General features: G+C 34.5%; 2 protein-coding genes across 3 annotated transcripts in view; both read right to left on the reverse strand.

The window, feature by feature from the left end:
- LOC306876200 (mitogen-activated protein kinase kinase kinase 20-like) overlaps nucleotides 1–3,201 on the reverse strand; it is a 43,014-nt gene extending 39,813 nt beyond the window's left edge. For both annotated transcript variants that reach the window (XM_079427199.1, XM_079427200.1), the window contains exon 1: nucleotides 3,036–3,201. The gene's annotated coding sequence lies outside the window, so the exon portion shown is untranslated. The remainder of the gene's footprint in view (nucleotides 1–3,035) is intronic.
- Nucleotides 3,202–4,494: 1,293 nt separating this feature from the next.
- The window catches only part of LOC306875808 (rap guanine nucleotide exchange factor 4-like), a 44,080-nt gene continuing 35,263 nt past the window's right edge, over nucleotides 4,495–13,311 (reverse strand). The window contains exons 20-28 of the mRNA XM_079426553.1: nucleotides 10,940–11,037; nucleotides 10,691–10,816; nucleotides 9,350–9,528; nucleotides 8,404–8,494; nucleotides 6,640–6,690; nucleotides 6,459–6,546; nucleotides 5,419–5,483; nucleotides 5,281–5,335; nucleotides 4,495–5,198 (exon numbers count right to left, since the gene is read on the reverse strand). Of these exons, the coding sequence (XP_079282679.1) occupies nucleotides 5,068–5,198; nucleotides 5,281–5,335; nucleotides 5,419–5,483; nucleotides 6,459–6,546; nucleotides 6,640–6,690; nucleotides 8,404–8,494; nucleotides 9,350–9,528; nucleotides 10,691–10,816; nucleotides 10,940–11,037 (884 nt within the window). The 3' untranslated portion in view covers nucleotides 4,495–5,067. The remainder of the gene's footprint in view (nucleotides 5,199–5,280; nucleotides 5,336–5,418; nucleotides 5,484–6,458; nucleotides 6,547–6,639; nucleotides 6,691–8,403; nucleotides 8,495–9,349; nucleotides 9,529–10,690; nucleotides 10,817–10,939; nucleotides 11,038–13,311) is intronic.

Here is a 13,311-nt window from a genome sequence, read left to right on the forward strand (position 1 = left end):
AAACCATCATGCACTTCTGACCATAATATGAATCCATAATCCATAATAATGCTTCCTCCAGTGATATAGTCCAACCCTGTTATCCTCTCACATCAAAATCCACAGATTTATTTATGAACTGTTTTGGACCATTTTCACTTGAACTGTGCATATTTCTCTCCTCATTCAGACAAGATGACTTTCCTCTGGAGAAAGCAACATTACGGATAGAGGACTCATATTTTAGCTGGAAGTTTGAAGTTAACAACGTCTCGATGAATTTGTTTCTTACAAACACACAGCTTTTCGCTTCACAAGTGTGGATTACTTGTGGATTATTATGATGTTTTTATCAGCTGTTTGGACTCTCATTCTGACGGCACCTATTCACTGCATGGTACATTTCTCCAAATTTGATGAAGAAACAAACTCATCTACATCTTAGATGGCCTGAGGATGAGTAAGTTTTCTGCAAATCTTCATTTTCACTTTTGGGTGAACTACACCTTTAAATCCGCAGAATTCATAAGAATAACGTTCAATTCATGACAGAAAGCAAGACATTTGCCTTATGATCAACAAGGGGACAATCCCTATTCTCTGCCTCTCTGGTAATGCATGAGGCTGACATTCCCCTCGCTTGTCAATGTTTTACTGGGAATTCCTCATATCTGCAATCAGAGCACATGACCCACGCTCATCCACACACTCATACTGATCTCAGGTCAGCTGACAGCAGACTACTACTGTAGATCATATCAGCAGGCTCCCCCTTGTGAAACCAAAGTTCACTTAATTGTATTGCATGTGTACATCTGGAGTGCTTTAAATCTTAAAAGTGTATTATATTAAAAACTGTGCATACAATATAATATTAATGAAACTCAAGGCCATTTAAGTGTGCTTAAAGACAGTTAACTTTTATGACACTGTTTGCCACCCAAAACACTTTAGCAGCTCAATAGCATAACATTAATAAAAATCAATAAAAATGTATTTGTCTGTAAAAAAAATATCAGTTACAGACAAACATCCCACAGTATCTCCCTGGGTTTGTGATGCTCACAAATTATAAATGCATCTTGTTAAAGCAAACACAGAGAGATAGAGCAAATTGTTGCTGGTGTATTGTTGGTTATTTTCTAATTTTCACTGGAGTAATTATAGTTTTGAGGGCTGTGCTGGACTGCTGAGGTGCGCAGCGGGCTCCAGCTCTATTCTCACAGACGGACGCCACAGCTCTTGGGCGGTTTGGGCCGATTTATGTTATATTTAGCAATGCAGGAAGTGGATTGACACCCTGGTGCCTTACATCCACACATACAAGAAAGAGACCCTAGTGGATTATATACCTAAAGAGCAACACTGTCACATCTGGCTCCAAAATTGTTTGGAATGTCATTTAATTCGATACAAAATATTCATTGAAGTGTCATTAAATGCTGCATGAGCTTTTCTCTGCTTGTGAAAAAGAAGTAGACTTTATCATACTTTTAAAAAGAGTACTTAGTACAGAAATATTATACAGTATCTAAAAGGAATATGCTTACATGTTAGGTTTTTGGACACTTAATTGGTGATATTGCAATTGAAAAAAACTATTAAAATGTACTAGAATTTCAGTTTATATTAAATGCATTTAGCTAAACTTTAGTTAAGTCGTAAGCAAATATGTATCTGCAAATTCAGAATTCGATTGTCTTTGAAATAATGGTTAAAGTGGATTGCTGAATGTACTGTAAAATTCAGCTAAAAACCTCAAATATACCTTAATGGCATTTCTATTGAAATCCTTGTAGTATTTGTAATTACACATTTGTAATGATGAAGTTGCCATTTAGTACATTTAAAATATATTAACTTTAAATGTAATATCAAATAACTCACTACAGTTAAAATTATATTCAATTACTTTACATGCTTTGTTAGTCAACACATCAAAATATGTGCACACTTTTCTTTAAAGCACTTACATTAATTTGACATTATTACAAAGTCTACTTACAAAGTCATGAAAGTGTCTCTCTTTAAATACAGTAAGTACAGTTGTCTTTTACTGTATTTCATTAATATTACATTCCCTGCAACTACGTTTTTTTAATACTTTTAGGATTTGAAGTACAACATTCAATACAATTTCCACAAGCGTCTTCACTAACATCCCTTCCTCATTTTTTTAGTGGACATATGAAGTCAGTTCTTCTCAAGTTACACTAGCAGGTAGCAGGAACCGTGTAGAGAATCACATTAAATATGCAGATGATCAAATAACAGAAAATTCAATAGTATTTGTCTGCATTTTAAACAATATATGTTTCCTAACTGCTGTATCAGTTCATCTGTTCATCAGTTTATCTGTCTTTAAAGTAAATGGCATTTGATATTTTGTATCTAATGCAATGACGTTCATGCATTTTTAAGTATGCCTTAAGTGTCCAGACACTTAGATTTTCTCTGCACTCTATTGCAGAATTTCCTCATTGAATTATGAGCCAATAGGATGACAGCAGCTTTCCCCCATTCATATCTCAGCACATGGTCTCTGCACTCCAACAATAATTGGGATATTTCTCATTCATCCAGGAGTGGAGGCCTGTGTGTTCATCCAGCTCTCCACACAATGCAGCATGCAGCGGACAGCAGAATTTCAATACAATTCTTCAACCAAATCCTATCTTCAGTTTAACTGAAACAATACAACATACTACAATTGTTGCAAATACTAACAGTTATATTAAATGTAGGTAACTATATGAACTCTTCTCTATATAATAGCAAACATGGCTCTTACACCACATCTGATTTGTGTTATTTGACTTTAAGGCTTTAGAAAAACATATAGAATAGTTTGATTTCCGGGGTATTTCATCAGAAACTCTCCCTGCCTGTGATGCGCAGAATGGTCCAGGAACAAGTCCAGACAGATTCCCAACAGATCAATAAGCTCCTGATCCATCATTCCAACATTACACGCAGTGTTATTACAGTGTAACAGCAAATTAAATGAGACAAACACACACACACATGCGCGCGCGCGCACATATACACACACGTACCCGCACTCCTGTACTCGTACAGTCTTTCCTGGAGATGGACAGCAGTCAGGAAGATCTTGCTTGAACTTGTGATATTTGCAGTGTCCGCTGCGGTGTTTTCACGTGTAACAACTTCTTCCTGATCAGAGCTGCCAACATCAGAACTGCGCGCTGTGACGCAGCGGAGCGGGACAGACACAGCGACACCCAGCGGACGCAACACAAACAACCCTAAACCCCAATAGTACTGAATCCTGCACATCATTTAAAAAAGACTAATTTAATAAATAAATAACATTTAAAACTGATCTATTATGGTCATTGTTTTTAAATTATATTTTTAAAATTACACAAAATATTAATCATATATGAATTATAAATGTATTCATTTGAATACAATTAAAATAAACGCTATTTTTATTTAAATATGTATTCACAATCATTATAGTGATATATTATAACATATAATCATACATTAAATTAAATCTGAATCGATTATATCTGAAAATATGTACATAATCAAAATGTATTAATTTTATAATATATAACTATTTGAAAATCTGGATATTGAGAATATTGAGAAAATCACCTTTAAAGTTGTCCAAATGAAGTTCTTAGCAATGTATTTTACTATATCAAAAATGAAGTTTTTATATATTTATGGTAGGAAATTTACAAAATATCTTCATGGAACATGATCTTTACATAATTTCCTAATGATTTTTGGCATAAAAGAAAAATCAATCATTTTGACCCGTGCAATGTATTTTTGGCTGTTGCTACAAATATACCTGTGATACTTATGACTGGTTTTGTGCTCTAGAGTCACATATAATAATATAATATAATATATATTCTGAGCATGTGATAACGTTTGTGATAACTTTTTTGGGACCTGCTTACTAAAGAAAATTTGTTCTTAAGCTGTAAACTATACGAAATCAACTGAAACAAATTGAAATACATAATTATGAATGGGAAAAAAAAGACATTGACATGTCTGTAACGTGTCATCTTATGACAGTTTTATTTACGCAATACACACAGAGGTATAAAGTTTGCAGACAAGCCAACAAAAGGCTTTTGAAATGTGCCCATAATTTCTCATTTCACCATTTAGTTTATTTTTTCTTCATGCTTAAGATGAAATAAATATCTTGATGAAATATACATCCAGTCCAAAACTTCCATAAATCATAATTTAAAAAAATGTAGAAATGAAATTCGAAATGCTTTGAGATGATTGATAAACACTATCATTCAAAAGTTTGGAGTTGGTAATATTTTTTTTATGTTTTTGAAAGAAGTTTCGTATGCTTACCAAGGCTGCATTTATTTATTTATTCATTCACACGATCCTTCTATTATTCTAATAAATAAAAAATTATGTATATATATATATATATATATGTGTGTGTGTGTGTGTGTGTGTGTGTGTGTATTGGTGTGTTTTAGTTTCGTTTTAGTTTTTTTTTTTTTTGTGGAGACTGATATATTTTTAGAATTATTTGATGAATATAAAGTTCAAAAGAACAGCATTTATTTGAAATCATTTGTGACATTATAAATGTCTTAACTGTCACTTTTCATCAATTTAATGCATCCTTGCTGAGTATTGATTTCTTTAAAAAATTAAATAAAAATCTTACTAACCCCAAATTTTTAAGCTGTATTTCAGTAAACTCAAGCTCAGAATGTCCTTCAAATTATATATATAAAAAAGAGTTGAGTCTCCAAAAGCTCCCACAGGATAAACTCTTTGAAAGAAACTCGTGATTCCAAACTACAAAACACCATGTAAGATGTCCAACTGTTACAAACACAATCTGAAAGCAAGGGGAACATCTGATCGGTGCATGGCAGAATATAAGAAAGGTCACAAACAGAGCTCTGAACATCCACAGCCGTACACTGAAAGGAAGCCACGCTTTCACAAAACCAGCCAAAGAAAGGGAAAGCCCTTGTGTGTGCATACGCTGCAGCAGAGGAAGGCTTCTGTTCTTACAGCTAGCTTATTGACTGGCAGAGGTGAAGCAGCACTGACGGGAGCGGATCAAGTCCGGCGCGGCTCCAGTCTGTGGGACAGCTGTGACAGGGTTCGCTGGTTGTCAATCACGCTAATGTGACGCACATAGCTCCGCACATCCTGATGGCTTTTACCAGACACCTGCGGTGCTTCTTGATCTGCAGTGGATGAAAGAAAGAGAGAAATGCTGAATCAGATGAACTCAAACATGAGTTTGTAAAGTTTATGTTGGTGTCTTACTGAATGGCTGACTCCGGCAGTATCTCATGATTCTGACTGTGTTTGCAATCATTCTCTGGAAAACACACAAGAAATATTAAAACACGTCCCATTTAAAACTGTCTCAGAGATGGTGACATAGGTCCCTTGCAAACTCACCATTTTCTCAAAGTTCACCAATCTGTCAGTAAACGTCTTGTTACCCTCATGTGTGAAAGTCATGTCTGAAAGTGCAGAAATGGGCGTTAGACATTTAAGCGATGCTCAAATCGGCATCTTTTTGTGTCATGAAACAGTTCTTCAGAACATTTTGTGGTTTCCATAAAATTTTGACTCTTGACTTCATCAGATTATTGCAGTTACAGTAATTTGTTTTTAGTTTCTCATTGCTTTGATTGTGCACATGCTGCATGAATTATGTGTGAATAAATATCCAAATGTACAGAATAGTAAAAGTATGGAGAGTTTTATTTAATTTATTGTGGCTAATTTTGTTGTATACTTAATATAGAATTTTTAATAACATAATTATTGTTATATTGAGGATGAATCATTATTATTGTCTTAAATTAACATTTAAATAGATGCAATATTTATTATATATAATATTTTATTATATACCAAATTATTATTTATGAATATTTATTTTAATAATTATTAAAATTAACTTTACAAAATAAGTTACATTTAAACATTTTTTAGAATATTAAAAACATATATACAATCTTTATAGTATCATTTAAAAAAAAAAAAAATTTTGACCATAACTGAAATTTAACCATAAATTAATAAAACATGTTTTTATGAATGAATTCATTTATGAAATAAAATTAATTCAAATGTGGAAAATGCTACTAATAAGACCATATAGATGTGTTACAATTAATGAATTTAACATGTTTTTTTATTAATTAATTAAAGATATATAAAAAATGTGGGGAATGCCACTAATAAAGAACATTTAGGTATGTCACATGTTGTTTTAGTATATATATATATATATATATATATATATATGTGATCTGTGTGAATTTCTTCATGAAACTTATCATTTAAAATATACAGTACTTGAGCAGTTCCTATAATTTCATCTGTGATATTTTACAGTTTTTCTGACTTTATATATCTTAAAATATGGAAAATGCAACTAATAAAGCAGTATTTGGCTGGTGTGTGTGTGATTTCAGAGTAGCGCTCACCTTTAATTAATAAAGGCATGAAGGGAATGATAGGTGGTTCTAACTTGGCCACTGTGAGTCGATAAGCTCTGTGATTTCTGGAGGGATCCTGCAGTGAGAAAGACAACAGATCTCTTAAGTTGCTTTAATATTAGGTGACATGTTTAGGTCACTAGCAATTGAACTACCATGCCGAACTCACCATCAGGCTTTCAAACTCTCCATAAAACTTTTTGAACTTGCTGGGCAGTTTCTATAAGAAAGCATATCGGAGAATCAGTGTTAAACATGGAACTAAGCAGTCAGTCATGACAGTGTCTGTCTGTTTTATATATATATACAGTTGTGTGAAAAAGTGTTGGCCCCCTTCCTGATTTTTATTTTTTTTTTGCATGTTTGGCACACTTTAATGTTTCAGATCATCAAACAAATTTAAATATTAATCAAAGATTACACAAGTAAACACAACATACAGTTTTTGAATGAAGTTTTTTATTATGAAGGGAAAACAAAATCCAAACCCACATGGCCCTGTGTGAAAAAGTGCTTGCCCCTAAACCTAATAACTGGTTGGGCCACCCTTAGCTGCAACAACTGCAATCAAGCGTTTGCGATAACTTGCAATGAATTTTGAATTTTGGCCCACTCTTCTTGGCAGAATTGTTGTAATTCAGCCACATTGGAGGGTTTTCGAGCATGAACCGCCTTTTTAAGGTCATGCCACAGCATCTCAATAGGATTCAGGTCAGGACTTTGACTAGGCCACTCCAAAGTCGTCATTTTGTTTTTCTTCAGCCATTCAGAGGTGGATTTGCTGGTGTGTTTTGGATCATTGTCCTGCTGCAGAACCCAAGTTCGCTTCAGCTTGAGGTCACGAACAGATGGCCGGACATTGTCCTTCAGGATTTTTTGGTAGACAGCTGAGTTCATGGTTCTATTTATCACAGCAAGTGTTCCAGGTCCTGAAGCAGCAAAACAGCCCCAGACCATCACACTACCACCATATTTTACTGCTGGTATGATGTTCTTTTTCTGAAATGCTGTGTTACTTTTACACCAGATGTAATGGGACACACACCTTCCAAAAAGTTCAACTTTTGTCTCGTCAGTCCACAGAGTATTTTCCCAAAAGTCTTGGGGATCATCAAGATGTTTTCTGGCAAAACTGAGATGAGCCTTTATGTTCTTTTTACTCAGTAGTGGTTTTCGTCTTGGAACTCTGCCATGCAGGCCATTTTTGCCCAGTCTCTTTCTTATGGTGGAGTCATGAACACTGACCTTAACTGAGGCAAGTGAGGCCTGCAGTTCTTTAGATGTTGTTGTGGGGTCTTTTGTGACCTCTTGGATGAGTCGTCGTTGCGCTCTTGGGGTAATTTTGGTCGGCCGGCCACTCCTGGGAAGGTTCACCACTGTTCCATGTTTTCGCCATTTGTGGATAATGTCTCTCACTGTGGTTCGCTGGAGTCCCAAAGCTTTAGAAATGGCTTTCTAACCTTTTCCAGACTGATAGATCTCAATTACTTTCTTTCTCATTTGTTCCTGAATTTCTTTGGATCTCAACATGATGTGTAGCTTTTGAGGATCTTTTGGTCTACTTCACTTTGTCAGGCAGGTCCTATTTAAGTGATTTCTTGCTTGCGAACAGGTGTGGCAGTAATCAGGCCTGGGTTTGGCTAGAGAAACTGAACTCAGGTGTGATAAACCACAGTTATGTTTTAACGGGGGGGGGGGATTTTGTTTTCCCTTCATAAAAAAAAACTGCATGTTGTGTTTACTTGTGTTATCTTTGATTAATATTTAAATTTGTTTGATAATCTGAAACATTAAAGTGTGACAAACATGCAAAAAAAAATAAAAATCAGGAAGGGGGCCAACACTTTTTCACACCACTGTATATATATATTTGTGTGTGTGTGTGTGTGTGTGTGTGCGTGTATGTGTATGTGTGTGTGTGGTGAATACTTACCTCCCATGTCTGACTGAGTCGACAGACCGCAGGGTTTCCCAGGCCCATGATAATGGCAAAGAAGGAGTTCAAATTCTTAAACTCTTTACAGCTTAAAAAGAGCAAAAACACACACATAATTTAGAGAAAAGCAGTCTAGACAGCATAGACTGTAACATACAAGTACACCATTAATGAAAGTGAGACACCTGAATATGTTGCTTTATAACACACTTAAGTACACTTTTAAAAAATGCACTTTGTAATAATGTTAATTAAATTAAAAGATTTACTTTAAAGTCCATTTTAAATCTTTATGTTTTAATAATTTTTTGTCATTTATTACAGCAGTACACTTATTTTGATGTGTTGACTAACATACTAAAGCACATGTGGAGTACTTGATTATAATTTGTAGTTTGTTATTCAATATTCATCTTCATAATTACAAATGTGTAATTACAAATACATTTCAATATAGTTTACCATAAAGTATTTAAGTCCTACTTCAGTCGGTCAAAAAACAAATAATACATTTTGGTAACACTTTATTTCATAAGGTGTCCTTGTTGCACGTTACATGTACTTATAATAACAATTAATTATGCACAATTACATGCAAGTAACCCTAAGCCAAACCCTAACCATATATAGTAAGTACATGTAGTTAATTAATATTACTCAGTACTTAAATGTATAATTACACTGTAACAAGAACACCTTAAAATAAAGTGTAACCTACATTTTCATTTAATTGTAATTCAATCCAATTAAGCATCCAAAAACATTACATTCAGTATGCATTCACAGTTTTATTTATTATAACTCACAGTAATAATACAGGGTATTATTTCCATAATAAGCACAAGTATGCTAAAGTGTAATTTTTTTCACTAGGGACAAGATGTGTACATATAAATGACTCATCACACACATACATTTCATATGTTTATGAGTGAAGACTCACTGCGCTGCGATCTTGATGAACTTCTTGAGCAGTTGGACGCGTTTGCTGAGCGTGGGACACAAACAAACCTCTGTGACCACCCACAGCTGAACCTCATTAAAGCGCCGCAGGAACAGATCCAGATTAGCCGTGGTCTTCTTGAAATGCTGACGGCCAAACGTGTGGTAGATTAGCTCATGCTAAAACACAAATACACAGACAATTACTAGAACTCTACTGGAAATGGTGATTCATGCAATGCAAATGCAATATAAATGTACACACATAATAATAAAGATTCTTTTAGAATTCTTGAGGAAACTTTAGCATACTTTTAAAAGAGCACTTATTACAGAAATTATATAATTTAAAAGAATATACTCAAGTGTGATCTGAATGTAACATTTTGTGACAATTAAAATTGAGTGAAACTGGAATTTAATGAAAATGTAGCATATGTATAGATAATGCATTGCAATAATGTACGAAAACATGTTTTAGTTTAATTTATAATAAATGCAATTAGCTGAAATTTTGACTCAAGTAGGACTTTTGAAATATGTCATTTCATAATTACTTCGATTGTCTTTGATATATGGTTAAAGTACTGCTGAATGCACTGCCGAACATTTATGGTAAGCTAAAATATACTACATTATCATTTTTATTGAAGCTTGTATGTAATGTATTTAACATTTACATTTGTAATTGCACATTTGTAATGATGAAGTTGCAATTTAGTATATTAATTACTTTAAATGCAATATTGATATTGATTTTAAAGTTAAAAACATAATGATTAAAAATTTATTTAAAGGTAATTTTTCATATTTTATTACAAAATTGTACTTACTGTACGTGTGTAAAGAAACAATCTTGTAAGTGTACTCTCTTGAAAGCACACTTTTATTTTATTAATATTGTATGATCTGCAAGTACAGTTTTTAAAGATTTGATTTGGATATTTTAGTGCACATTCAATCAAATTACCGGTAAGCACACTTATTTTTCATAAGGGTATGTATGTGCAGTGATCAATGTTTATATGTAAAAAAAATTGGAAAAGTTTAAGTTAAATTTTGTTCAGCATATAAAGAGATTGTCTTTTCAGACTTGGATTAAACTGCTTTATTCATTTGGATTGCTTTTACATGTTTTTATGTACGTTTTCATGAATTTTGGTTGCATTAACTTTTAATAGAGGGACAGAATCTTCTTAGGTTTCATTCAAAATATCTTCAGTTGTGTTTTGAAGATGAACTAAAGTGAGTTTGGAATGACATGAGGGTGCATAAACAATGGCAGGATTATTCCTACAAGTGAGAGTAATTTTAAAACCAAAGCAGAACTGTGTGTTTGTACCTCGTGTACACAGTCGAAGAGCTCCCAGTCGTAGAGAGTCATATGATGAGCCAGATCTTTCGAGCTCATGAGCTCAAACGTGGACATGGAGCCTGCAGACGGCCCTTCCTGCTCTGGCAGCGGAGTCTGCATGAACGAGTCGATCGATTGATCAGTTAATCAGCCAGTCAGTAAACTAATGTACGTTTGATCCTGTGTGTTTACAGCCGATGTGTGTTATAAATGCAGTCTCCAGGGGTTCTTACTCACCAAAGAGTCAATCTGGTCCCTCGGGCAGACAAACAGACGGCCATTAATGCTCAGTGATGAGAAGATGGACACATCTGATGGCTTTAGAAGCTCTTTATCTGAGAAACACAAACACACAGTGATCAGTCATTCGGCTTCTAAAGATGTCAGTAATCAGCTGCTTCTCAAATGACTAAACCATGAAGTTGCTAATTAAAAATAACTATGTTAAGTATTTTTGCAATATTTACATGTCAAAAAGCAAACAACAAGTTAAAAGGAATAGTTCACCCAAAACTGAAAATTTGCTGAACATTTACTCACCCTCAGGCCATCTAAGATGGAGATGAGTTTGCTTCTTCATCAGATTTGGAGAAATGTGGCATTACATCACTTGCTCAGCAATGGATCCTCTGCAGTGAATGGGTGCCGTCAGAATGAGAGTCCAAACAGCTGATAAAAACATCACTATAATCCACACCACTCCAGTCCATTAATTAATGTCTTGTAAAATGAAACGCTGCTTGTTTTTATGAAACAAATTTGTAATTCAAACTGATACTTTAAAATACGAATCCTGTATCTATAATATTGCTTTCTCCAGTGAAAAATCTGAATCAGGAGAGAAATATGCACAGATCAAGCACAGTTTACAAAGCAAACAGTCCAAAATAAATAAATCTGTTAATTTTGATGGGAGGGGAAACAGGGGGTGGACATTTTCACTGGAGGAAGTGTTAATATAGATTATGGATGGGAATTTTGGACAGAAGCGACAGTTTAAAGTTAAAACTTTAGTTAAAACTTTAAACTTGGTGATGGAGTGTTTCTTACAAACAAGAAGCTTTTCATTTTACAAGACATTAATTAATGGACTAGATTGGTGTGGATTACTGTGATGTTTTTTAGCAGTTGTTTGGACTCTTATTCTGACGGCACCCATTCACTGCCGAGGATCCATTGGTGAGCAAGTGATGTGATTTTCCTATTTCAACTCTCCAGAAAATTTCTTCAAATCTAGAAACAAACTCATATACATATTGGATGTCGTAAGGATGAATAAATAAAAAAAAAAAAAAAATCATATTTGGTCGAACTATTAATTTAGTAATGATATCTTAACAAGTTTTGCACAAGCACCACTTACATATTCTTCCGAAAATGCACAAATCTAGTATAATATGTACTATTGGTTTATGAGACCTAATGTGTGCAGTTTACGAAAGAACCAAAACTTACATATCCAACCAACAGCCCAATCGCAACTTTCCATTTTCCATCGGTCTTAGTACACGATATAACTGCAGAAGAGTCAATCTTTAAATAGGAAAATTATCGAAACTCTTTTTTGAGCGAGATGCTAATGGTCTAATCCGATTCAATGATCTATGCTAAGCTAAGCTAAAAGTGCTACCACCAGACCTGGAGATCGGCTGAATGGATTCAAAAAAGGTAAAACTCAACTGTTTAACTCTTGGGGAGTTATAAAATGAGCCTATTTCCAAAAAACGTGGAGTGTTCCTTTAAAAGTATATGCTAAAGTTTCCTTCCTTTTCACAATTTTATCTATTGATGTATCATTTCAGAACTTAACAAACTTATTTTTGTCAAATGTTTTGCTTGAAAATCTTGTTTGTGCTACTGTGAATGCTTCACTGTATCTAAAGCAGAGACACTCAGCGCTGGGTCACAGTGTAGCAGACCAGGGTTTGACCCGCTGTAAAAATCAGCTGTAGCGGTTAAAGCTGTCAAATCACTAGCCAATTTGGCAGGTTACTTTTCGCAAGTTATGTTCACTGTTCACACATTAATTTATAGGGGAAGTTTATGCAAGCCAAATCTGCGCAGGTTTAGAGCAAATACTGAAACATCATGACATTATCGAGTTTATTGCAAAAACCAAACAAAAAACTCCTACAGAAATGCACGCATGCACACCAACGTGATGAAGTCTGGTTAGACTAACTTAGTGTGCGTGCGCATTTAGAGTGAGTTCTTTCACTGCATGATTCAATGTATAGGGTTGGGTTTGGATTTGGAGTAAATGATATTACAAATCCCACCCATTTGCAGCTGACCTGCCCATTTGGATCTGGCTCCGACCTCCGACGTTTATACTTAACTCAACTTGGGGGTCGCGACCCCTACTAGGTGTAGCTAAAGATTTACAAGAGGTCACCAAGCTCACTCTTTGACCACAAGATGAAATTCCTGACAATGAATAAGAATTATATGACTGTATCTCTGAAGGGAACGGACTGTCTTCAGAAAGATGTCCATGATATTTTCTTTTTATCTTACGTCCATATACTGCCTAATAAAATTATTAGCACAGCTGCTTTGTTTACAGCAGTTACCGGGGAAACATCTATCTGTTCCATAAGCGCCCCCTG

This window comes from Barbus barbus (genome assembly GCF_936440315.1).
Source record: "Barbus barbus genome assembly, chromosome: 10".
NCBI lineage: Eukaryota > Metazoa > Chordata > Actinopteri > Cypriniformes > Cyprinidae > Barbus > Barbus barbus.